General features: G+C 43.4%; 1 protein-coding gene across 1 annotated transcript in view; it reads left to right on the top strand.

Annotated features, from left to right (window-relative positions):
• Nucleotides 1-26,643, top strand: part of NFXL1 (nuclear transcription factor, X-box binding like 1) — a 140,872-nt gene that overhangs the window by 57,644 nt on the left and 56,585 nt on the right. Inside the window, exons 12-15 of the mRNA XM_088475275.1 lie at nucleotides 2,161-2,251; nucleotides 7,201-7,321; nucleotides 7,678-7,837; nucleotides 21,334-21,425. Of these exons, the coding sequence (XP_088331401.1) occupies nucleotides 2,161-2,251; nucleotides 7,201-7,321; nucleotides 7,678-7,837; nucleotides 21,334-21,425 (464 nt within the window). The remainder of the gene's footprint in view (nucleotides 1-2,160; nucleotides 2,252-7,200; nucleotides 7,322-7,677; nucleotides 7,838-21,333; nucleotides 21,426-26,643) is intronic.

Below are 26,643 nucleotides of genomic sequence, written 5' to 3'. Positions count from 1 at the left end.
AGCATTTTGGATATGGGAGACTCAACCTGTAGCATGTATGCTATTTGTACCATTATTTTTTATTTACAATGTTATTGTAGTATCCAAGCTATCGGCTCTGATTACAGAATGCATAAAACATTTTAAGATGGGAAAATCATTTCATGTTTATAGAGTTTCATTATGTTTTGCTGGAGCAGAATTAACATTTTTTAAACATGAGTATTCAAATCTTCTCATAAAACCTATAATTCCATTTTCAAAAGATACTTTACTAGGATAGCATTATGGAATGTCTAGTTTTTATCCATGTAAAAGGACATGCAGATATCTAAGAGGTGCTAATAGCAAGATAAGTTAATATCAATTTATTAATTAATTATAAATTGCACTCGCAAAGGTGCTAATCCTTTTTTGTTGCCCCAAATTAACTGTTAGATGCATATATCACATAGCCTGTATCTTTCAGATACATACGTGTATATTCCAGACATTGGACTTTCAGTTATACGCACAGATTCTGCTGTACAGTCATACAGTATGAATAGGTAATCATATACAGTTAGACACATAACTCTTAGGGTCAATGGTATTTAAACATTTAGAGATTACAAGCAGGTGTATCTTTGTTTCAGATGTTTATATATATTTTAACATCACAATCTTCAATAACAATCTGACACATGATATAAAACATATATAGTACGATACATTATCATGTTTACTTTACTCTACAATTAGCAGATTTGTAAGATCTGATCAGTGTGATTAGTGTCATTTCTAACTGGAATCCACAAATTAGCTATAATTATTGTTATTCATTCAGCATTGGGTACTTTACATGTTTTGGCCGTTGCCATTGTGGCTTAATAAATAACTGAACATCTAAAGTACATGGACAACAACCTCCCTTTCCTTAACTTTTCTGGTTCCTTGGTTTAAGCAGAATGACTTTGATTTACTTGACCCAAACTTCCTCAGTTATGGCCACCTCAGTCCATGATTGTTTTTACTAGTCTATTACACAAAAGCCTGTGGGGTTGGTGAGTCAGTAGCATAGCGGGGTTGGTGAGTCAGTAGCATAGCGGGGTTGGTGAGTCAGTAGCAGTGTGGGGTTGGTGAGCCAGTAGCAGTGTGGGGTTGGTGAGTCAGTTTCATAGCAGGGTTGGTGAGTCAGCAGTGTGGGGTTGGTGAGTCAGTAGCATAGCGGTGTTGGTGAGTCAGTAGCATAGCAGGGTTGGTGAGTCAGTAGCATAGCAGGGTTGGTGAGTCAGTAGCATAGCGGGGTTGGTGAGTCAGTAGCATAGCTGGGTTGGTGAGTCAGTAGCAGTGTGGGGTTGGTGAGCCAGTAGCAGTGTGGGGTTGGTGAGTCAGTTTCATAGCAGGGTTGTTGAGTCAGTAGCAGTGTGGGGTTGTTGAGTCAGTAGCATAGCGGGGTTGGTGAGTCAGTAGCATACCTGGGTTGGTGAGTCAGTAGCATAGCGGGGTTGGTGAGTCAGTAGCATAGCTGGGTTGGTGAGTCAGTAGCAGTGTGGGGTTGGTGATCCAGTAGCAGTGTGGGGTTGGTGAGTCAGTTTCATAGCAGGGTTGGTGAGTCAGTAGTAGTGTGGGGTTGGTGAGTCAGTAGCATAGCGGGGTTGGTGAGTCAGTAGCATAGCGGGGTTGGTCAGTAGCATAGCGGGGTTGGTGAGTCAGTAGCAGTGTGGGGTTGGGGAGCCAGTAGCAGTGTGGGGTTGGGGAGCCAGTAGCAGTGTGGGGTTGGGGAGCCAGTAGCAGTGTGGGGTTGGTGAGTCAGTAGCAGTGTGGGGTTGGTGAGTCAGTAGCAGTGTGGGGTTGGTGAGTCAGTAGCAGTGTGGGGTTGGTGAGTCAGCAGCATAGCGGGGTTGGTGAGTCAGTAGCATAGCGGGGTTGGTGAGTCAGTAGCATAGCTGGGTTGGTGAGTCAGTAGCAGTGTGGGGTTGGTGAGCCAGTAGCAGTGTGGGGTTGGTGAGCCAGTAGCAGTGTGGGGTTGGTGAGTCAGTAGCAGTGTGGGGTTGGTGAGTCAGTAGCAGTGTGGGGTTGGTAAGTCAGTAGCATAGCGGGGTTGGTGAGTCAGTAGCATAGCGGGGTTGGTGAGTCAGTAGAAGATTTGTGTGTGTTATTTTAAATTGTAATTCAGTTCTGTGTTGTTTTTGTGCCTAGTGCTGTACGGGAAACTGCCCAACCTGTGACCAGCAATGTGGACGGACCCAGGGATGTCGGAATCACAAGTGCCCCTCGGTCTGCCACAGAGGTAAGATAAAGTACAACAAATGGGGTCTTCTAAATGTCGTAACTTTTGCCATAATGTAGCTCCACGTTTGTCACTCTTGCTTTATTGTGTAGCCTAGTCATAGAAATAGGAAAGGTACTCAAGGCACACACAACACTAATATAAAGCACAATTATGGATACATGGGCCTCCTTTATACTTGCTGGAGAGACTTATGTAGCAGCCTGTAACCCAGACAGGTGTAATAGAATAACAGGGGATGCTTTTTTATTATTGTATATTAATTGAAAGTGTCCAGAGAGAGCTGTGGCAGGTGATAGAAGTCAAAGGAAGAGCAGGAAGAGTATATACATAGTTGATGTGGGAATTAGAGAGGGACATAAGATAGTGCACCTGAAAAAGGGCCATGGCCTCATGGGGAAGTGCCAGGGAAGAGATAGGGGAGGCCAGGAGATGCTGGGGATAAAATAAGAGGAAGCTGCAAGTGAGAATGATGATAAACAGGAAAATTGACAGGCCCAAACAGCGCCCCCTGCGGTGCCCTGTGCCGTGGCACTGGTCGCACTACCCTAGTTACAGCCTGTGCTACGTTACAGTGACCGTCGCACACAAAATATAGGCATGCCGCATATCATTTTAAGCAGCAGAAGCTGCCTGTGCATTCTATTCACACCACTGTGCGAAAAAGATGCGTTTGAAGGTAAAAAGTTGCCAAGAAAACGCTCAGCACTACCAAGTCACGCCACAGCATGGTGCAACTAGAAGGCCTGTTTAACAAGGAGGCTAGGTGTATGTGGGCACATTTGTAGATGCTTTGTAGGTCAATTAAAATTCAAGCTTACTTTTTCTTAGGCTGTTTATTCATTTGTTACTGTTGGAGATAATGTTTAAGGATGTAACAATGGCTGTTTAATAGGCCTATGTATTAAGTCAGCTGTGCTGGTTAGGCTGGTGACAGAGCAGGCTTTCAGAAGGTACAGTACAAAGATTCCCTTGTTAAGGTGCTGTAGGCGAATTGCCTAAGACACATCCACCTATATGCTGTAATCTGGTGCCAGGAAAGCATCTCGCCAGCAGGCCGCAGTTCTGTCCCTCATCTCCCTGAGTTCAGGGTGGTAGTAATTGCAAAACAAACTGAATGGCAATATGTGATGGCAGTATACAGTGTATACAAAGTAATCTGTATAAAAGGTGGCTCAGCAACAATAACTAGAACAGCTATGTGCTGTTACTTTTATGTTCCTACAGTGATTCATTATATTAATAAATATACACTTGACACATTTTTAGGTGTTTTTTTTTCTTTGTATTATTACTACCTAGTGGGGACACCATATATATTACTTTTTATACCTATTTTTTAACTTTGTTAAACTAGGTCTTTGTTTTATGGAATTGTAGGATGCTGTGCAGGATGCTTTCTTACCAATACTGTTTTTTAACACCTCCGTCACTTGGGGACAGTACTCCCTTACCTGCACTCTGGCGCTGAACTACATCTGGGTGGGAACTGGAAGCTCAGTTTTACAAGACTAATGTCGTGATGTTAATAGCTCAGCAGATGCTCACAATGATAGGCAAGGCTGTCTATGTCTGCAGTTAAGTCCGGACAGTCTCGCTACCCAACACCTCCAGTTAAGAGGATAAGGAAAAAATATCTCCCGGCCAACAGATGGCCCCATGAAGCCACATCCTGATGAGCCTTTTGGCCAATCAGAGACTTTGAAATGGTAGATGCGAGGATGCTGAATAATACCCCCTCTGTGTTGCTATATGTGCCCATCTCTAATGCAAAAACCATACAAGTCTATTTACAAGCCAAAATCTCTTTGGATCTCTCAGTACACGCATCCATTCTTTCTGTGCAAGGGAATACACTTTATTTTCTTTACTCTTTTATTCTATGTAATTGATCTTGATGGGTAATCTGGAATATGACACCAACAATTGACAACCTAATTTTATCTTACTGTATACACATTTTGCCTGGGTGTCTCATGTACATAAACATAAGTGAACATATTGCTAAACATAGCAAGACACTTTAAATTAGCTGGATAGAATTGCTTAAAGGTTCGCGCTAATGAGTAGTGCCTCTGGCTGCTGCACACCTGGGAAGGTATCCCAACCTTCTTCAATAGTATGAAAATATATAGTAAGGTGTCTGCGCTCTGAGGTACTGTTCTAACATTGCAGGGTTATAACTCTAAACTCTGGATATGTTTGGTGTAATGTGCAAGTGTGTGTCAAATTGAGGTCAGTGTCTGTTTCAAAAACAGTCTTGGTGTAAACTACCAATGATCAACTGTAGGGTGGTTGTTCTTATAATATCAGTCCCGGCAATGGCCGCTGGTTAGCAAAACTCTAGGCAGTTATGTTCATCGGTATCAATTGTCCCTGGTATATGGTACCGCAGTATAGATGTATCTTCCCCTCTCCAACTGGTATCTGCCTCGGGAAGCTGCCACTCCACCTCAAGAATTGATATAAACAGACCAGGGTGTCAGGTGCTGATGGACACCAGGTTATGCTGTCATCCTGATGGTTCATCAGGTGCACCTCCTTGGCGTGGTCGTTGTGTGTGGGTGGTGGGGGATACTAAGGTCCACTGTAAAATGCAAAGTTGCAATGGTCACAATGTTTCTGGAGGCACCCCAGGATCCTCCAATATGGCACTACAAGGATCAGCATACCCTCCAGCTACTGATCCCATACATGCCTCTCAGAACAGTGACTCACAGAATAGAGTTTGCTCAATCAATTCATTAGTCCTTCACAGGTTCATAAGGGAGGGGTTAATCTTATTCAGACCCTCCAACAAGACCCCATATCTGCACAATAGTGTCCATCAGCACCTGACACCCTGGTCTGTTTATGTGAATTCTTGAGGTGGAGTGGCAGCTTCCCGAGGCAGATACCAGTTGGAGAGGGGAAGATACATCTATACTGCGGTACCATATACCAGGGACAATTGATACAGATGAACATAACTGCCTAGAGTTTTGCTAACCAGCGACCATTGCTGGGACTGATATTATAAGAACAACCACCCTACAGTTGATCATAGGTGGTTTACACCAAGACTGTTTTTGAAACAGAAACTGACCTCAAGTTGACACACACTTGCACATTACAGCAAACATATCCAGAGTTTAGAGTTATAACCCTGCAATGTTAGAACAGTACCTCAGAGCGCAGAGACCTTACTATATAATTTCATACTTTAAAATAGCTGTATAAAAGATGTATTTAGAACAGACAATGCTGCCATTCTAATTATTACCCCGTCATTTCAGTGTTCTCCATCAAAGATAAAGTGCCCATTTACCATTTACGTGGCCTTTCCTGAAGCAGTGCTTATGATTAACGAGCCTCCGTTTTGACCCTGTTTTGAAAAACCCTCGTCCCATTTATGTTCTGCTTGTTAACACATTTCATTTTCTGGAACAGTTAGTGCCACACTGAGCAGCAGCAACCGAAACATGAAAAATCAAGAATTTATGCAACAGCCAACATTTTATGGTTCTAATCTTAAAAGCAACATTGATTTTCTCATTTCTTTGAAGTCTAAAACAACCCTGACCTTATTTATGGCTCTGTGACTGGTGGAATGCCTGGCACTTTGTATCTCGATCATTTGAAAGGTTATGATGAACGCAGAGATTCTGTATGAGCCTTTGTGTGCCATTCGCTTTCATTTGAATTTCAAATGTGATACAACTAATAATGGGATCTCTTGTAAAGGTCACAAGGATGAACACCGTGATCACCAGCAAAATAACAGTCTTTGTGGCATTTGATAACTCAGTAACTGACATTCTGCTAATCTGATTGAAACATATGAAAAAGAATACGGATGTAAAATGACAGATTTTGCATGATGCTTTATAAATGTAAAGTGTCATGGGCAAGGTTATCTGGGGCAGCCGCGGCTTCATATATAAAAGATCACACCATGCTATCAGTATACCTTGGTGGCTGATTGTTAATGTAGAAAGTGAAGGTATGAATAACTGACAGAGCTGGGAGGCTCCAATAACAGCCTCCTCCCTGACACCATGGAAAAGTTTGGATGATGAGTACACAGTACCAATGTGTACGTACATCCCCAGCCACAGGGAACTTTTGGCTCTATCACCAAAAATAAAGTTTGGATGGGCTAATGGTTGCAATGGTGCATCCTTTGGTAGCAGTACAATTCTGAATGTTCGACTCCGTGTCCTGTTCCTGGTTGGACATTTGGGGCTGTTTGCTGTCAGATCACTGACCTTCTGCTGATTGGGTGGAGGGAAGCGAAGTGGGGAAAGAAGGATCATGGTAGAGTATTTGTGCAGTCTTTTTTTCCCTCTCACATCTTTGTACCTTAATAAAAAACTGAATTTGTGCATTTTATAGGGGTCTCTCGCTCTCTTTGTCTCTCTTTCTCGCTCTCTCTCTTTCTCGCTCTCTCTCTTTCTTGCTCTCTCTTTCTCGCTCTCTGTCGCTCGCGCTCTCTGTCGCTCGCTCTCTTTCTCTGTCGCTCGCTCTCTTTCTCTGTCGCTCGCTCTCTTTCTCTGTCGCTCGCTCTCTTTCTCTGTCGCTCGCTCTCTTTCTCTGTCGCTCGCTCTCTTTCTCTGTCGCTCGCTCTCTTTCTCTGTCGCTCGCTCTTTCTCTGTCGCTCGCTCTCTTTCTCTGTCGCTCGCTCTCTTTCTCTGTCGCTCGCTCTCTTTCTCTGTCGCTCGCTCTCTTTCTCTGTCGCTCGCTCTCTTTCTCTGTCGCTCGCTCTCTTTCTCTGTCGCTCGCTCTCTTTCTCTGTCGCTCGCTCTCTTTCTCTGTCGCTCGCTCTCTTTCTCTGTCGCTCGCTCTCTTTCTCTGTCGCTCGCTCTCTTTCTCTGTCGCTCGCTCTCTTTCTCTGTCGCTCGCTCTCTTTCTCTGTCTCTTTCATATTGTATATGTATAGACTTTATTAACTGCAATTCTATGTCATGCAGGAAGCTGTTACCCGTGTCCTGAGACGGTTGATGTGAAGTGTAATTGTGGTAAAACTGTACTGACTGTTCCCTGCGGCAGAGAACGTAGCACCAAGCCGCCTCGGTGCAAGGAGGTGTGCAGGTATGTAGAAGGCAGTGACTGGCCTTTGTATAGCAAGCACTGCTGTAATGAGGGGACTGTATGTTGTACACTATTTATATGGCACTAATTATTTCCCAACAAACATAATATTTCACATTATTTCCCAACAAACATAATTAAATAAGCTGGAGCTATTTTTGCAGCAGCCCTTATTTCGTTGCACTATACAGTGTTTGAGAACACAAAATGCAGGACCTGTTTCATGATGGTAGCAAGTATTGAAAGAAAAATGGTTCTTGTTCTTTTCATTTTATAGTTTTGCTGAATTTAAGTTTCTGTCTCCCAACAATAATTTCCCTCCATGCAAAATTAATTTGTACGTTTCCTTCATTTAGTCACCCATCTACTTGTCACCATGAGGTCAGAGAACGACACCGATGCCACTTTGGTCCGTGCCCACCATGTCGCCAGATTTGTCAGAGATCTCTGAAGAAGTGTGGTCACCACTGTCCCATCGCCTGCCACGATGAGGCTCTGGTTAGACAGAAAGGCCTGGTAAGACGATAAGCACTAGAGAGGCATGTACACCCTTTGCAGCCATTTACAACCGTAAAGCATAGAGTGTGTGAGCCCGATCCTGATCAGCTAGGATTTGTTAGGCCGGATACACATCAGAATGACCCTGAAAAGACACAATGGTCGTTCCAATTTCCCTTCATCCCATAACACATGATATAGAGCATACACACTATGCAATCCTCCAAACTACAGCACATTATATCAAGTTGGAGCATTGTATACCATTAATCTTTTCTGCTGTACACACTATGCAATCATAGGGGGGTTTCCAATTAGTTGCGATAACCCATCTTTCGGAGAAAAGTTTTCACTTGTGAAAACTTTTCTCCAAAAATGGTTGTCGGGCTATCCAATTATGTCAAATTACTTTTCACCATCTCTGAGTAGGTGAAAAGTTGTGCACAATAGCCATTTTTGGCTGATGTCGGCACTTGGTACAGAACCCCTGGGACATTCCTCTTAATGACTAATTAGGCAAAGTTTTTTTTTTAATTAGCTTATTTGAGCAAATAATGACATGTCATTTTTGGTTTGAAAAAGTAAAGTTCTGGAAAATGGGTTAAAAATAGCAGGACAGATGTTTTGGGGGCTGTATGGATGGGGCAGGTGTTTTGGGGGCTGTATGGATGGGGCAGGTGTTTTGGGGGCTGTATGGATGGGGCAGGTGTTTTAAATATTGCAGTCAGTGACAGGTGTATTTTTACAATTTTTTAAAAGTGCCCTAAAATATACTTACCCCCATTTTATGTGCCCCTAATGTAACTAGAGAATTACTTTTGCCCCCCCCCCCCCCAAAAATACCTTTTTAATCATTTTTTCACTGTTATATCAAATGCGTATAGCATATAGCAACCATTTGACACAATTTAAGAACCCCAACCCCTTTGATTGTGGCCACTAACAGACTTCTATACTATTACCCAATAATAGTTTACCTTTTTTGGGGGGGCACAGGCTGTTTTCCCCCTTTTCATCTGTACTTTTCACCTGTCATCCCTACAAGAGTTGTCGTAAGAATGTGTTATCACCGGTTTTGCAACAGGATCGGGAGCGCGCATAACTGCGATAATCAGCAAATTTGTGTGATGGGTCCAAAAAGTTTTCTCAATAGAAAAGTTATCGCTATTGCGGATAATTGGATACTCCCCATAGTGTAGATCACCGGCGCTTCAGGTGATGTCTTCAGTGGAAACAGGAATGATGTTCTTCCGGATAAGCGCACAGACTGCGCACTGTACCACATCTTTCATGACCTCTTCCCATCTGACGTGCAGGACATCAGATGACATGATGCGATGAACGACGCATGTGAATGTGCAATTGAGCATACACACTATGCAATATGAACGACATGTCATTCCAATTTGCCTCAAATCGACATATTGTCCAATATGTCTCCTAATGTGTACCCAGCCTTAGATGTCTAGTGGGCATACTTATTTTCTTTCTTTATTTCCCCTTTGTGTATGCCCATGTTATACAGTGTGTACTATAGTTTGCTTATAAGCATGCTAAGCCTTCAGTAAAGTGCCACTGTTTGGCTTTATCCTACAATCTCTATCTCATGACCATTCTGTCTGATAAGTCCAGCACAATGCAATGACTTTGGAGTGGTTATGAGCTGCTGTTATTGTCACTGTATTTATATTATGTCACCTTCACTATGTTAGTGGCCTTTATTGTTTTCCCTTCAGATATTTTTCATAATCATGGGTATGTAATACTTAGTTTATATTATTTGTCATTTACCCTTTACTTATTTTTGAACTACTTATGAACGCTTCATATATTATTTCTTCTTCAGGGTCCATAGGGATCCGCAGGGATACCATGGAGGGTGTGTGGTTGGAGTGATTTGGGCACTAAACAGTCAAAGCTTTAGCTCCCAGGATGCACCGGACCTCCCCCACATATACCCCGCCCCAGTTTTACATTTGGTGCCAGTAGGACCGGTCACACCTTTAGACAGGGAGACTGCTTTGGCAGCCCCAAGCTTTATTTTGATGAGTTGGTTTATTTTCTTTTTTTACATCAGAGCAAGCAGCGGTAGACGTCCTGATGGGCGCCTGCTCTACTGCTCCATCTACCCCCACAGGTGTGAGCAGTTCGGTGATTACGGCGGGCGCCAGCGGAGCTCGTCTAGCTGCTGCGCTGGATCCCAGGGCTGCAGCCGGGCAAACGGGGAAGACAGGTAAGGCGATTCCCTGCTCGCGGGGAATCGCGTGTTTATGCAGTCCTTACCTCCAGTTGTGGAGACCAGCCGGAGGACGCTGTAGTGGGGTGTCTGGTTCGTCCGCAGCCCCGCTAGACCACGGGGCAGTTAAGACCTTTATTGAGGCCGGCGGCTGACACCGGCAGCCCCTCCCCCAGCCCGGAGCGTGATTCCTCACAAGAGGTTTCCCACCTCTGAGCTGCTCCTCCTCCTCACCCTCTTCCCTATATGAGACGCTCAGCAGCCATTACTCAAAGCTTTTCTGAAGCTACATGTCTCAGGAGATTGGGGTCCAGTCTCCCTGTATACCTCTCCCCGGGGCCAGGTTATACAGCGCACAATCCTACCAGCCTTTTGAGGCTGTATTCAGTGCCCAAACGTCTGCCGCCTAACAGCAAATGTTACAGGCGGACAGACTGGTAGCCTCCAAAGCACATAGGTGGACTGTATCATCCTCTCAGTCCAACCAGCTTTCGTATTCTGATGCATAATCTGAGGAGGCAGATAATTCCCAAGGTTCTTTCCTCAGGTCCTGTCGGGTGAGGAGGAGAGTCATTCAACAGTGGATGTCCCTTCTGTAGTGAGGGCAGTTAAATCGATCCTGAATATAGAGGATGATGAACCGGCCCCTAAGCCTAAATCCCCGATGTTTAAACATCGCAAGGTGGTTAAGGCTGAATTCCCTCAATCCCATCAGCTCACTGAGCTCAAGGGGGGTGCCTGGGGTACTCCTGGCAAACTGTTCCAGGTCCCAAAAAGACTACCGTATGTTTACCCTCTTCCTACTGGTGAGTGTATTAAGTGGGAAGTCCCTCCTACTGTTGATTCCCATGTGGCACGCTTAGTCAGAAGCTCTATGCTGCCTTTACCGTCTACATCCTCCCTTAAGGATGTCACGGATAGAAAACTGGAAACTTGTCTCAAATCAGTCTACTCGTTTTCTGACGCTATTACTTGGCCGGCTGTGGCCGCGGCCTGGGTAGCTAAGGCTATCGAAGGATGGACAGAGGTATTGGAAGACAGCCTGACATCAGACGCTACCAAGGAACAACTGGCCTACATCTCCCATATTCAGGAAGCGGACTCTTATTTGGGAGAAGCTGCATTGGATACTGGACTCCTTGCCTCTAAGGCATCTGCAACCTCGGTAGTCACCCGCCTGGTCCTCTTGGCTACGATCCTGGAAAGCGGACACGAATCCTTACCCTTCTCGGGAGACAGGCTGTTCGGCGCAGAGTTGGATAAAATCATAGTTACCTCAAAATCTGCCTTTCTGCCATCAGTAGCTGCCCCTAAGCCTAGGTCAGCCTCTGTTCGGTTCTTTTGCCCCCCAGGGTAAGGCAAAAGGACAGTCCTTTACCAGGCAGCCTAGTTCTCACAAGACCACCAAGCCGCAATCCAAGTCGTCTTGGTCTGCCAGACATCCAGCTTCCAAGTCCGATGACAAACCCTCCTCCTGGGATCCCCAGGGTGGGAGGCCGACTTCTTCGATTTGCCGACTCTTGGCAACAAACAGCAGACGTTTGGGTCCAAGAAGTGGTCTCTCTGTATACCCTCAACTTCCTGAGGCGTCCTACCCAGGTCCCCCATCAGAACCCATAAAGGCCCTGGTCCTCCAGGAAGCTATTCACTCCCTGCTACGTTCAAGCGTGATAATACCGGTTCCTTCAACTCGGTGAGGAACTGGTTTTTATTCCACTCTTTTTTTTTTTTCTTTTGGTTCAGAAGCCGAACAGTTCTTATCGGCCAATTCTGAATCTCAAATTTATCAGAGTACCCAAGTTCCGCATAGAGATTCTACCAATCTCTATCAATCGTCCTGGCAATGGAACCTGGGTATTGTATGGTTTCTCTGGAAAGTTAGGATGTTCACCTGCATGTGGCTATTACTCCAACCAACCAACGGTTCTACGGTTTGCTGTCCTGCAGCAACATTACCAGTTTCGGGCGCTGCCCTTCGGTCTGTCAACAGCCCCTCGGGTCTTCACCAAAATAATGGCAGTTATGGCGGCACTTTTCATTGTTGTTGCCGTCCACTTGGGGAATCCCCCATACCATCTGGAATATAGAGGCTACTGATGTCCACTTCTAGCGTCAGCATCTGTGGCCCAAGCGGACTCCCGCATGTGGATATATGGGCGGCGTACAACCACAGCCACTGCACCACTCTTTACAGCACGGGAGATATTCAGGACTGCTTATTCCCGAACAGTATACTGAGTGCTGACTACTAACATTAGTGGAGAGTGGTGACTATACAAGCTTTCATGTTTCCATCTGCATTTTATTTGTGGCTTAAAACCAGGAGCGATATCTTATGAATATATGGACTAAGTCCTTTTAACAGCACAGTGTCATTCATAGATTAGACTTGGAGATCTCCATGGAATTATTGTGATCATTATTGTTTTAATTGGTTTTATGTATTTTTATTTGCAGTATTTGTTGGTATGTGTTACATGTTCAAATTTAAATGTTTGCAATATGGCTAGTCATATTCTAGTCTGAATAAATATAAATTGCATTTAGAATATATCAATCAAAATATATATATATATATATATATATATATATATATATAGATCCAAAAAAAGGCGTCACTCGGAGACTTGAAATGCAGGTGAAAATTCAGTTTTAATGGTCGACGTTTCGGAGGACAAGCCCCCTTTCTCAAGACACTGACATACAAACATACAATAAAAACAAAGACAAATAAATACCTTACAGACATCATAGACACACCTCCCCGTGAACGAGGACGCCGCGCGCACTTCCGGCTAAACGGACGGACACACACGTGGACAAGTCACGTGTATCTGCATACTTCACCAGAAGGCGCCCAGGCATCCCCAACAACAGCCTATGCCGCTATTGCGCTGCAACCATGGCAACCAGTAACCACAAGGATACCAGGGCACGCAGACAGCAACACCAGCCTATTAGGAAACATAGAAATATAAAAACATAGCGCGAACAACATGAACACCATATAAATAATACTGTGCACTATTATGACAAATTATATTAACAAAAGAAAGAAAAATACTATTACAGCCATTCGGACAACTAAGCAATGGTATAATCCCTGCTAACATAACAGCCAATTTTTGTTACATTAGTTAAAGCTGTTAGTAAAATGTACATGATAAATGATGTAAAATTGCAGCAAATTCTCACCCCTTTTAAACAAGATATATCTTATATCCTATAACAAATATCGCCCCAGGATGGTCACAGGCAAGATCCATAGTAACTTACTATATAATTAAAGAAAACTACTCAGTACCAATGATTCATTTAGTCCCCTAGGGACAACCGTGTCAAGCAAAAAAATCCATTTGGATTCAAGTTGCAACAGACGCTTAGATCTGTTGCCTCCTCGTAATGACAACGGGACGTGGTCAATAATACGGTATCGAATCGTGGCCACCCCATGCTTAGCCTGGGCAAAATGACGAGCCACAGGTTGCTCACTAGAGCCAATTGAAATAGCCGCCCTAATGGCGGATCGATGTTGAGCCATGCGCTCCTTAAACTGCCTCTCTGTCTTGCCCACGTAATGTAACCCACATGGGCAAGACAGGAGGTACACGACAAATCTGGAACTGCAAGTTAACATATGGTAAATCTTAAATCTCTTGCCTGAATATGGGTGCAAAAAACTATTGCCCGCAACCATATACCTACAGGTTAGGCATCCCGTGCATTTATAGCAACCATGTTTTCGTTGCAAAAAATGTACCGGGGTATCTCCAGAGAAACCAGTAATGTCAGTTTTTACTAGAAAATCCTTCAAATTACGGCCCCTGCTATAACACGGGCGAATTCTAGCATTGGTCAAAAAAGGCAACTCAGGATCCGATTGGACCAGAGGCCACAATTGTTTGACTTTTTTATTACTGAACCTACTGCTCGTGCTGTATCTATTGACCCATGTGATCACATTCTGATCAGATTTTTTAGAGCTAGAGTGCAACAATTCATTGCGACTGATTTTTAAAGCCTTGTTTTTGGCCTGAAGTAACTCATTGAGTTGGTACCCTCTGTCAATGAATTTTTTTACCATAACATCGAGTTGTCGGTGTAGCTCACCACTCTCACTGGTGATCCTACATACTCGGAGCATCTGTGAGTATGGCAAACTGTTTAAGGTTGAAATAGGATGGAAACTATTATGTCGCAGAATAGTATTGCGATCTGTGGGTTTGACGTATAATGATGTCTGTAATTGACCAGAAACAGATTCAATCCTGACATCAAGGAAAGTAATCTCATGGAGATTGATATTATACGTCAATTTTGCAGCCACATCAGACGAATTGTGTGTCTGGATCAAATCATTAAACATTTGTTCCGTCCCAGTCCAGAAAATGAGTATATCGTCAATGTAACGAAGGTAGAGAAACACATGCTGAGTAACACTGGGATCAGTGAAGAACAGCTGCTGTTCAACCTGATGCATGTAGGCATTGGCGTACGATGGGGCCACACAGGACCCCATCGCACACCCAGCCAACTGGACAAAGAAACACCCATCATACAAAAAATAATTATGTAAAAGAGTAAACTCTAATAGACTCAAAAACAACGGCACACTTGGGCCCTCATATAGTGCATTATTGGTAATCAGTTGTTTAACCGCCGCAAGTCCCTCACCATGTGGAATACATGTGTAAAGGCTTGCGACGTCTATACTGCACAAGAAACAATTATCTGGTACCCGTTCAATCGATGATAATTTAAGCAACAAAGCTGAAGTATCTCTCAAATAAGCCTCTAGATTCTGAATACATGGTTGCAAAAATACATCCAAAAAAATGGAAATGGGTTGGCACAGAGACCCACGGGCAGAGATGATAGGTCTGCCCGGGGGACTCTGTGCATTTTTATGTACTTTAGGGATCGTGTAGAACACCGGGACGATCGGGTGTTCAACAATTAATGAATTAAATATAGTTTCAGAAATCAATCTCATAGACAGAGCATCAGACAGAATGAAATCCAACTCTTTTTTAAACAATACAGTGGGATCAGACGAAAGAGCACCATATGTCAACTTATCAGAAAGCAAACGGCTACATTCATCTTTATACATCTGTAAGTCCATTACCACAATAGACCCTCCCTTGTCCGCTCCACGGATGATGATATCCCTCCTTTTACTGAGAGAGATCAAGGAATTATATTCATCCTTTGTTAAATTAGAATACACAAATGGAGCTGAATCTGAAGTACTCTGTTCCAAAAGTCTCGTAAAAGTTTTTATGGACGCATTGAAGGATTGAGGTTCAAACTGTGAACGAGGAGCAATCTTACGTAATTGTGATGGAACAACTGGCTCCGAATTCACACTGGAACTAGTATTTCTTTTACCAAAATATTCCTTCAATTTCAAAGTAGTTGTCCGAATGGCTGTAATAGTATTTTTCTTTCTTTTGTTAATATAATTTGTCATAATAGTGCACAGTATTATTTATATGGTGTTCATGTTGTTCGCACTATGTTTTTACATTTCTATGTTTCCTAATAGGCTGGTGTTGCTGTCTGCGTGCCCTGGTATCCTTGTGGTTACTGGTTGCCATGGTTGCAGCGCAATAGCGGCATAGGCTGTTGTTGGGGATGCCTGGGCGCCTTCTGGTGACGTATGCAGATACACGTGACTTGTCCACGTGTGTGTCCGTCCGTTTAGCCGGAAGTGCGCGCTGCGTCCTCGTTCACGGGGAGGTGTGTCTATGATGTCTGTAAGGTATTTATTTGTCTTTGTTTTTATTGTATGTTGTATGTCAGTGTCTTGAGAAAGGGGGCTTGTCCTCCGAAACGTCGACCATTAAAACTGAATTTTCACCTGCATTTCAAGTCTCCGAGTGACGCCTTTTTTTGGATCTGTATCTGGGACACTTTGTTGGCACCCTATAGGAAGGCACCGGAGCAATTCAAATGGTATGCATCATTGATTGAGTGCCGGTCTGTGGATCTTTATATATATATATATATATATATATATATATATATATATATATATATATATATATAGATATATAGATATATATAGATATATAGAGAGAGAGAGAGAGAGAGAGAGCGCGAGAGCGCTGAAACACAGTATAATTTATCGCTTCCTGATTGAAGCGATAAATTATACCTGCTCACGGTGCCCTCCTTGCAAGGGTCAGAGCCCCTGAGATATATGAACACATAGAGGCGGCACTCAGAGACTTTGAAATGGAATGGGCAAAAGCAATACTTTAATCCATCAAATGATGGATTAAAGTATTGCTTTTGCACATTTCATTTGAAAGTCTGAGTGCCGCCTCTATGTGTTCATATATATATATATATATAAATAATTAGTGAACATCAGACCCCCTGATTATTTATTTTTATTATATAATTATAGATTAATGGTGTCTTATCAGCGCAAATAGACTTTTTTTCTTAGTTATGGCGGCCCACTTCAGGCGTCAGGGAGTCGGAATCTTGCCGTACCTAGACCTTTTAATCTTGGCACATTCACCGGCTTTGTTACAATGCCACCTCCAGCTGACCGTGGACTGCTTGCAAACACACGGCTGGCTCGTCAACTGGAAAAAGTTCTTCCTCTCTCAGACACAGCGGATGGTACATCTTGGGGCACTCCTGGATTTTCGAATATTGGATCTTTCTGCCAGCTGACAAAATTTCGGCCCTGCACCTGCGTGTGTGCACAATCGAAGGTATCCATTCACTCAGCAATGCAGGTCCATGGTATCCACCTTCGATATGGTGGAATACGCCCAGTTCCACTCCAGGCCCCTTCAACAACTAATTCTATCCCGGTGGAATGGGCAGTATCATCTGATGCGGTCCCAGATGATCCTCCTTTCTCCGGATATTTGGCTTTCTCTCTGTGGCTGCAGACGTCCCATCTGAACAAGAGTCGCCCCTTCTGGATTCCAAATTGGAAACTTCTCACTACAGAGGCCAGCCTTCGCGGATGAGGCACTGTGACAGGTCATCATACCTTTCAGGGACAGTGGACAACCCAGGAAAGTCGCCTGCCCATTAACATTTTGTAGTTTTGAGCGGTGTAAAGAGCACTCACTCTGACGCGCCACCCTCTCCAGGGCAGGCCAGTCCAAATCCAGTCTGACAACTCAACCACAGTTGCCTGACTCAAACATCATGGAGGCCCACCAAGTCGGGCAGCCATGTGGGAAGTGGCAGACATCTTGGTTTGGACCGAATGTCATCTCCCGGCAATCTCGGCAGTGTTCATCCCCGGAGTCCTCAACTGGGAAGCGGGCTTCCTAAGCCATCAGGACATACACGCCGGAGAGTGGGTTCTCCATCCGGTTGTCTTTCAACTCCTAGTGGACAAATGGGGCCTACCAGAAGTAGACCTCATGGCCTCACGTCACAACCACAAGGTCCCCAGGTACAGGTCCAGGACTAGAGACCCCTCAGCCGCCTTTAACCTCGCATACCTCTTTCCTCCGATCTCCCTCCTCCTGAGGGTTCTCCAAAAGTTCAAAAAAGAAGGCAGCACGGTGATACTAATATCCCCAGCCTGGCCCAGGCGCCATTGGTTAACCGACCTGCAGAGTCTCTCCATAGACACTCCTTTTCCACTTCCTCTACGGCAGGATCTGTTAGCGCAGGGCCCTTGCCTGCACCCGAACTACCTCGTCTGTCTTTGATAGCGTGGCTCTTGAATCATCTCTCTTAAGAGCCATGGGTTTCTCTCGCTCTGTGGTTCAGGCGATTCTCAGAGCTCGTAAGCCTTTCTCAGCCTGCATCTATTACAGAGTTTGGCAGTCTTACTTTCAATGGTGCTCCCACAGAGGCTACAGTTTTTAGGGTCTCCTGGGTGCTTGCCTTTCTGCAGGCTGGGTTAGACCTCTGCCTCCACCTGGCCTCCCTTAGTGTTCAGGTTTCTGCACTATCAGTCTGGTTCCAGCGAAGGATTGCTCCCGTGTCTGATGTTAGAACATTTTTTCAGGGTGTTCTCCACCTTCAACCTCCCTTTGTCCCTCTGATGGCCCCGTGGGATTTGTCCTTGGTTCTCCGGGCTCCGTTTGAACCTCTGGACTCAGTAGACCTCAAGTGGCTGACGGGGAAGACACTCTTTCTCCTCGCTATCTTCTCTGCTCGCAGGATATCTGATTTGGCAGCGCTCTCCTGTCAACTCCCCCTTCTTGATCATTTATCTGGGCAGAGCTGTCCTCCATACCCGGGCTGGTTACCTTCCTAAAGTGGTATCCCAGTTTTATTTGAATGAAGAGGTTGTGGTTCCGGCCTCCCAGTCCTCGGACCTCTCTGCAGGTGAAGCCTCTCTAGATGTAGTTCGTGTTCTTCGGATCCAAATGGATCGTAACAACTCCTTTAGGAAATCAGTTTCTCTTTGTGTTCTCAAGCGAGGCTGGCCAGCTAACAAACAGACTCTGGCTCGCATGACAATCTCTCAGACCTACATGCAAACTGGTCTTCCTGTTCCAAATAGGATTACAGCACATTCTACTCTGTTTGTGGGACCCTCGTGGGTGGTTCGACGTGGCGCTTCTGCTGAACAATTATGCAGGGCGGCCACCTGGTCTTTCCTCCACACCTTTGTCAGGCTCTACACATTTGATACCTTTGCCTCTCAGGATGCTTCGTTTGGGCTTCGGATTCTCCTTTCTGCTCAGGAGCGTCCCCACTCTTAAGGAAACTATTTTAGGACTTCCCCATGGTATCCCTGTTGGGTCCCTATGGATCCTGAAGAAGAAAATAAGAGTTATGGTAGACTTACCATTGTCAACTCTGTCTTCGAAGTCCAAAGGGTCCACAGGGCGCCCACCCTGATGCACCTGGCCTCAGTGGGTATTTTCCTCTTGGTCACTGATAACCTCATCTTTTGTGAGAGTTTCTTGTGTATATTGTTCTTCCTTCTCCTCTCTCCTGCTCCTGCCTTTGGCTTGTTTGCAAAACTGTCTGCCTGTGGCTGTGGGCGGGGTATATGTAGAGGAGGACCAGTGCATCCCGGGAGCTAAAGCTTTGACTGTTGGTGCCCGGATCATTCCAACCACACCCCCCCATGGTATCCATGTGGACCCTATGGACTTCGAAGAAATAGAGTTAACAAAGGTAAGTCTACCATAACTCTTAATTTTGAGGTCGTCTTGTTTATTTTAATGATGAGTTTGTGTTCATATATATATACATTTTTATATTCACTGTTCACCTTCCTTGTAGGTGTTTGTAATTTTTCAACTCTGATTATGTATTTTTCTGTGATTACACCATAATCTGCTTTCTTGTGGCTTATTCATTTGTTTCCTCCTTGATTTTGACATTGTTTGTTCTGAATCATATAATGATAAAATGTACTAAGAATATTATTTTTTATTGCTTATTTACTTGTACAACCCCTGAATATACTCATGGTTACTGTGTTTTGTTGTGTGTGAGCTTGTCTTTTGATGTTTTTTAATTTTTTTTTTTGCTTAATACGTCAGCTCCGGTCTTAAAATATTACAGAGATCAGGCAATGAGGCAGGCTGTCACAAATCTCTAATGCCAAACACATGCTGTTCCTTTTGCTCGGATCAGTGTAATTTGGCAAAACATTTAGGTGGTAAAATGAAATAAGGTCATGGCTCATGCTGAGCAGCTTGACAGTACCTGTTAGTTAGGAATCCCAGTGCCAAAATCCCTTTTTATTTATTTTTTTATCTGGGGATTTCGGGATTACCAGCGCCCAATTTCATGATCCTGTTATTTTGAGTAAAAGAAAAAAAAAAGAAAAATGTTTTAAATAATACATTTTTATTTGTTGATAACAAAATAGTAATGCAGTTTATTTTTGGATAGGATTTTCCTCTCTGCTACCCATCTCCTGCGCCCCTCCTTTCTGCTATTGAGTCCCCTGTCCTCCCTGCTATCCCCCCCTTTCCTTTCTGCTATCAAATCCCCCGCGCCCGTCCTCTATATCGAGTCCCCTGTCCCCGTCCTCTCTACTATCCCCTCCCTTCCTCTCTGCTATCTACCCCCTGCGCCTTTCCTCTCTGCTATCAAATCCCCCGCGCCCCTCCTCTCTGCTATAGAGTCCACTGTCCCCATCCTCTTTGCTATCTATTTACTGCCCCCGTCCTTGCTGCTAACCTAACACCCTGCTATTCTCCCCCTCCGTACACCCTGCTACTCTCCGCCCCCAACACCCACACCCTGACTGCTATCCATCCTCCCAGTCATCCCTGCTATTATTCTCCCCCACCTCCATGTTCTCCCCTTCCACTTACCTTAGTCGCATAGTGGTAGCGAAGTCCTCCTCCTGGCCCTTCTATCAGCGATCGCATTGTTAGTTCCGTTCCCAGGCCCAGCTGCAGTAGGAGAGATGGATTACATGATGTGGCGTGGTCAGAATCTGGTAATACCCAGGATTTAGGACGGGATGTATCAAACATTGCATTCTGGATGTGATATATCCCGTACTAATTGCACGCACACTAACGTTAATAACGCTGGTATGCATTTACAATTGCATTTAGAATGGCAAAGGACAGCTCTTTGCAGAAAAAGGACAGCTCTGAAAAGACAGCTCTGAAAAGAGACATCGCAAAGGACAGCTCTGAAAAGAGCTGTCCCTTGCGATGAGAAGAGTTCCGTGTTTATGACCCGGAGGTCCTTCTGCGCATGTGCAGCCTTTTTAGCAACATGGCTTGCTGTGAATTGAAGTATTCCTTATCAACATTAACAGGCTGGGTTTTTTCTCAAAAATGTTTTTTTTTTTTTTTTATTCAATGAAAAATATAGGCAGCTGTATTTTTTTTTTATAATATTTTTTTCTATTTGTTTTCTATTTTCTTTATTTGACACTATACAGCCATTATTATTATTATTATTTCATGTTTTTTTCCATATCATTAATGGTTTTTATGTGTAGAGTGTACAGCATGGTACTAATAAGGAGAATACAAACGGTATCCTATGTATGCATGTTACCTGACATTTACAGACTGGTAGAAGAAGTAGAGAGAGTCCTGGTTGTTAGAGCTGCAACAGTTTTTTTTGTTTTTAGGTTTTCTTAAATAATAAATGTATTAGATTTAATTAAATAATTTAGGTCTTGAGTGAACGATAGTATAATGTCCAGTACACAACCACATTCAATGGTAAATTTAATTCCAGAATCTATTGAGTCTGGGGGAAACCACTGTTTTTGAAACTTTTTTTTATATTGTTACCTTTTAAAACAAGTAGATGTGAATAAAATCATTTAGAACATGAATTTTTATTATTTCAGCCCCAGCCAGCCGGCCCGTGGGAAAAGCCTAGTGAGCCTGCTTTTATCCAGACCGCGTTGCCCTGCCCTCCGTGTAAAGTCCCCATACCAACGTAAGTACTACTGGCACTTGTACACTACTTCCTGATGGGCGTACAAGATCAGCGTATATGTAGCTGTATAAGTGTAATTAAACCTGGATTTTATTGTTGGTTTGTACATACCATACAATGCAGGTGAAGTTATTGGTTAGGTAGATGAGGGGATCTTCATAAGTCAGACAAGTTTTGCTGACCACAGAATGATACTCCTGTATTGTAAAGATAACTAATTCCCGTTATTTGAACAACATTCCAAAAGTACTTCATTTGAAAATTATATGTATATTAGTATTCTACTTAATGTATCCAACAACTTACATTTAAACTGGCACAAAAGATTATCATGCATGTCACTTCATTGGAAATTAAGCAGTTTAACATGCTGTCACCGAGACAGCGCTATTGTTTTCCAAGAAAAGGCTGCTACTCTCATTAATTCTGCCATTGTTGCAGACAAGTGTCTGACTTTTTTGCATGTTCTTTCAATTATGCTACACATTGGGGACTGTTTTTAGGAGACGGGGTTCATGTTACATTAATATCCTTCGCATGTTTTTATTGCTTCCTGTTAAGGAGGATGTTTTATGATGATGAGATGTCTGGCTGTCTCTCTGTGACAAGCAGAACATGACTCTGATCTGTGGTTTAATGGTAACAGACGCATTCTGTTCCCTTCTGCTTTTATTGATCACTGGCTTTGACACAAAGTATAACTTTTACATGGATACGCCAAGTAATAAAATAAATATTTACAGCTGGGATTTAAAAAAATAAAATAAATCAGAGTTATTTACTAACAATTCTCAAATATGCTAAGCTGAACTAAAATCAGTAAGACCTTTTGCTTTTACTCCTAGACATAAAAAATATAATATTATGATACTTCCTGAATCCATTGGTAGCCTTGTTAATTAAATAGGACAGCTTCCTACTGATAGAATATTTGATCCTGTATTTTTACACCCCCCACCCCTTTTTTTTTTTTTTTTTTTTTTATTTAAAGTCAGTTTTTTCCTTTCTCAACTTTACTATTAAATTGGTAATATTTATCCTTTTACTCTGGAATTGTTAATGCTCTAGTTATACTGTTTTATACCTGCCCACATAACACTTTAACCTGCTTTTGTTATCTCTTTTTGATTGTTCAGTTTTACAAACACTCTCTCTAGCTACAGACCTATCTCTCTCCTCCCTTTTGCCTCCAAACTCCATGAGCATATTGTTTACAACCGCCTTTCTTTCCTCCCACTCCCTCCTCGACCCATGTCAGTCTGGCTTCGGTTGTGTCCACTCCACTGAAACTGCCCTTACGAAAGTCAGCAGTGATCTCCTTGCTGCCAAATCCAAATGCAACTACTCTCCGCTTCTTCTCCTTGACCTCTCTGCTACTTTTAACACTGTGGACCACCCACTCCTCCTGCAAATCCTTCAATTCCTTGGTCTAAGTGATACTGTCCTCTTTTGGCTGTCCTCCTACCTCTCTGATCGCTCCTTCTATGTCTTCTCTGTTGACGACACAACAATCTCCTCTAGCCCCAAAGTGCGCTGTCTTGGAGTGATCCTGGACTCCTCCCTCTCCTTCAAACCACGCATTCAGCGCCTCTTGCAGTCCTGCCATTTCCATCTCAAAAATATTTCCAGGATCAGACTTTTTCTCACCCAAGATGCTACTAAAACCCTCATCCACTCACTGGTCATCTCCCCGATTGGACTACTGTTACCACCTCCTATCTGGCCTCCCCAAATCCCATCTCTCTCCTCTCCAGTCTGTCCTCAATGCTGCTGCTCGGCTCCTCTTTCTATCCAAACGGTCTACATCTCCCTCCCCTCTCTTACTAGCCCTTCACTGGCTCTCATTCCCCTTCAGAACCCTTTTCAAGGTTCTTACACTCACTTACAAAGCCCTAACCCAATCCTCTCCCATTTACATTTCTGACCCCCTCTCCCTTCACACTCCCGCCAGCTTCACTCAACAAATGCACGTCGTCTCTCCTGTCATCTGATTACTTCCTCCCACTCCCATCTCCAAAATTTTGCACGTGCTGCTCCCTACCTCCAGAACTCTGTCCCTCTCGCTATCAGACTCTCCACCTCTCTACTAATCTTCAAATGGACTCTCAAGCCCACTACTTCATCAAGGCCTTCCAGCCCTCGACCTAACCCGCTGCTACATGCTCCGTCCTCCCTGCCTACCCCGTCTGTGTCACGTATGTTTGTCTGCCCCTCCCCTTTAGAATGTAAGCTTTCATAAGCAGGGCCCTCTCCCCTCATGTGCTTCCTCTTACTCTACATTCATCTACTCCTTACTCCCCACTAGGGCACACTAACACTTGGTTGCTGACTGCCTGCTGCTTATTTTTTTGAGTATTATGATCACTAATGCAGCAATGTATATAAACCTTGTCCTGCATTGTATTGTACTGTAAGTCACTGGTTTCTTGTTCACTTATTTTTTAATGTACTTGTAAGGCACTGCAGGAACACTTGTGGTGCCATATAAATGATGATGATAATAATTATTACCTTGTTGAACAATCAAAATAAAAAAATGTAACTTAAAATATATAATTTTTAATTGGTACTTAGGTTTATTTTTCTTTTTAGTTATAGACATTTAAGCAAAGTTAGGAAATAATGCTACTGTAAGTTTACTGTTGGAGAATATTTTTGTGAGACGCACTGTTTGAGCACCTGTCACTCAGCACATCGATCTTGCTGGTCACATCTAACCAGATTGCACTTTATCCATTGTAAGCCACTAAAGAGTACCCGATTAGTGTGTTGCGATTCAGCATGTCCTGCGCAGATCATGGGTGTTAAACCACACCAAATATCCAATCCAGCTTGTTCTGTCTGTGATTTTATAGTTTTTACAATACAAAGTTATACTGATGACAGTTTCAGTCTTTGCTCAATTTAAGAGCTGCTGCTGTCCAGCCAGTAGCTGAGCTGATCCTTATTCACTACCAGCAGCTGTCCACCTCCTTTCCCATTACAATCTGATATATTGTATAGACTTAAGGGATCACTGAATGTAAAATATTACAGTACTAGTATCGTTCCCAAAACAGCTATTAATAGTCCCAAATATTCATGAAAAAGTTTCTGGAGAAAGATAATTGAAATGAAGTTTAAAGAAGAGCTGTTACATGTGTGTCTGTGAATGCTATTAGTACTGTAACTCTCATTATATAAGGCAGCTTCTAGTTGAAGTTTTGCAGTTCTCTAAAAACAAAAAAAAACAAATACCAAGAAGGCTTGTACATCAGCAATATTTGGTTCTATTGTGGGATCTAATTGATCATGTTGTATCAGTCATTGTCTGGGTCACAATACAGGAAGGTGAAGTAGGTTGTAAGCTCAAATGACTTTTAAATGCGTATTATTAATATACAAAGGACTATATATGGATGAATTTGATGAGGGAAGGGTCCGCTGTACTGAGATTTAGATTAGCCCATCTGCCACTAGACTTAATTAAATGAGCAGTTTAATGTATTTTTTCTAGTTCAACTGTATTTCCATGTTACCACAAGTATGTGCTGCTCTGTACGGTAAATCTATTTACATGCATGCCAGATTCCTGTCATTATGAAGTGTCTCCCGTCATGTAATTGCACAATCCATGCTTTAAAACCATTCTAATGAGATATATATATGATAATGTAGAGGGCGTGTTAATGTCTACATAATGAATATCAATAAAAAATAATCACACATGTATATTTCCTAATGTACATTTATTTTATACCCACAACATTACCTAGCTGTGAGATAGCGATACTATGCGCCAGCAGTGGGTAACGTGTGGCCCTCTTACACAATTCCTGCCATGTTAGATGCATTAAGTGATCATCTCCTACATCTGAGGGATGACACCCCCCCCCCCCCAGTCATCCCTTAAAAGTAGGAAGATTTATCAAATTAACAATTGCTGGCTACTGCATCTTATTTTGCTCACAACCAAGACACAGCAGTGACTGAGCAGCTGCCCCAATTGCATCTTACAGCGGCCAACCGCAAGTCTCTGGACTTATGTGAGTACCCTTCAGCACTGACCAGTGCGGGGAATGTAAGTTTGCAGTGAGCTAAGGACAGTACGGACGGGGAGAATAGCTGGAAGTGGAGCTGCAGTCAGGTCATTTCTTCTGTCCTACACGACCAGGAGCACAGCAGCAAGTCACTCTACATCTTCCCAAGCTCCCATTTATACGTTCTGGGCCAACGCAAGTACACACCTACCAGTGACTTTTGTAGGTTTGCTGGAATATTTTTTCTAGTGATACATTTGTATCAAGTCAGCTGCTCTAATTAACCATATTATATTGGATATTCATCCGTGAGAGTTGATTTTGCACAGTTATTGCTGAAAAATATCATGTCCATATTTATGTCCTTTTGATTGAAGGCTTTTTTAACTTTATATTCTACATGTTATGTAATTATTAATGGATATTACATTTATTTGTACAAAAACCATGAGTTGTATTTAGCTTTTTAGTATTGGCGCTCCAATTAAATTAGATGTTGTGTTTGTAGCTGTTTTCAGCTAAAAAAGAGAATTGGCAATTTCTCTTAGGAGCAGCCTCAACCATAAGTGGCGCACTACATTATTTATTACTCTACTTTGATCTTAGGGCTCGATTCTGAGCCGCTCGCTAGATGCGTTTGCACGCAGCAAAAGTATGCAAATCCGTGATCGCACGGCAAGGCATTACCATGCCCACTATGTCTTGATGTGCGATCGTGGTGTGTATGCAGATGCCCACCAGCCTGTCTTAAGTCGCCCAGTTATGCACGTCATCTCCAGGATGTGAATGCAACCATCGGTAACATCGAGTACCATCGGAAGCGAACGCAGCACTTGTGGTAGACCATACCGTGCCGCAAGCACTGCGAGTGCTTGTGTGTAAAACAACCATGTGACGTGTACGATGATACTGCGTCTTAATTATGCACGCCTCTGAAACGGCGTTAAGACGCTCAGGCACACCTGCGTTCACACCACCACTCCCCCGTTTCCGACGACCATACCCTGTCACCACCCATAAACCGCTATCCTGTCACTAATTCTAGCGAGCTGTCTGTGCTCAGCGAGCGAACGCTTCCCGATCACATGGACTAGTACGCGTATATGCATGCACAGATTGCAAACATCGGCAGGCTACATGCGAACGCAGACTGGCGAGTGGGTCTGAATCAGGCCCTTAGTGTTCGTTCACCCCAAAGG

The sequence above is a fragment of the Taudactylus pleione genome, unplaced genomic scaffold (assembly GCF_031769625.1).
Source record: "Taudactylus pleione unplaced genomic scaffold, aTauple2 ptg000169l, whole genome shotgun sequence".
NCBI lineage: Eukaryota > Metazoa > Chordata > Amphibia > Anura > Myobatrachidae > Taudactylus > Taudactylus pleione.
This window is presented reverse-complemented; position numbering and strand designations above follow the sequence as displayed.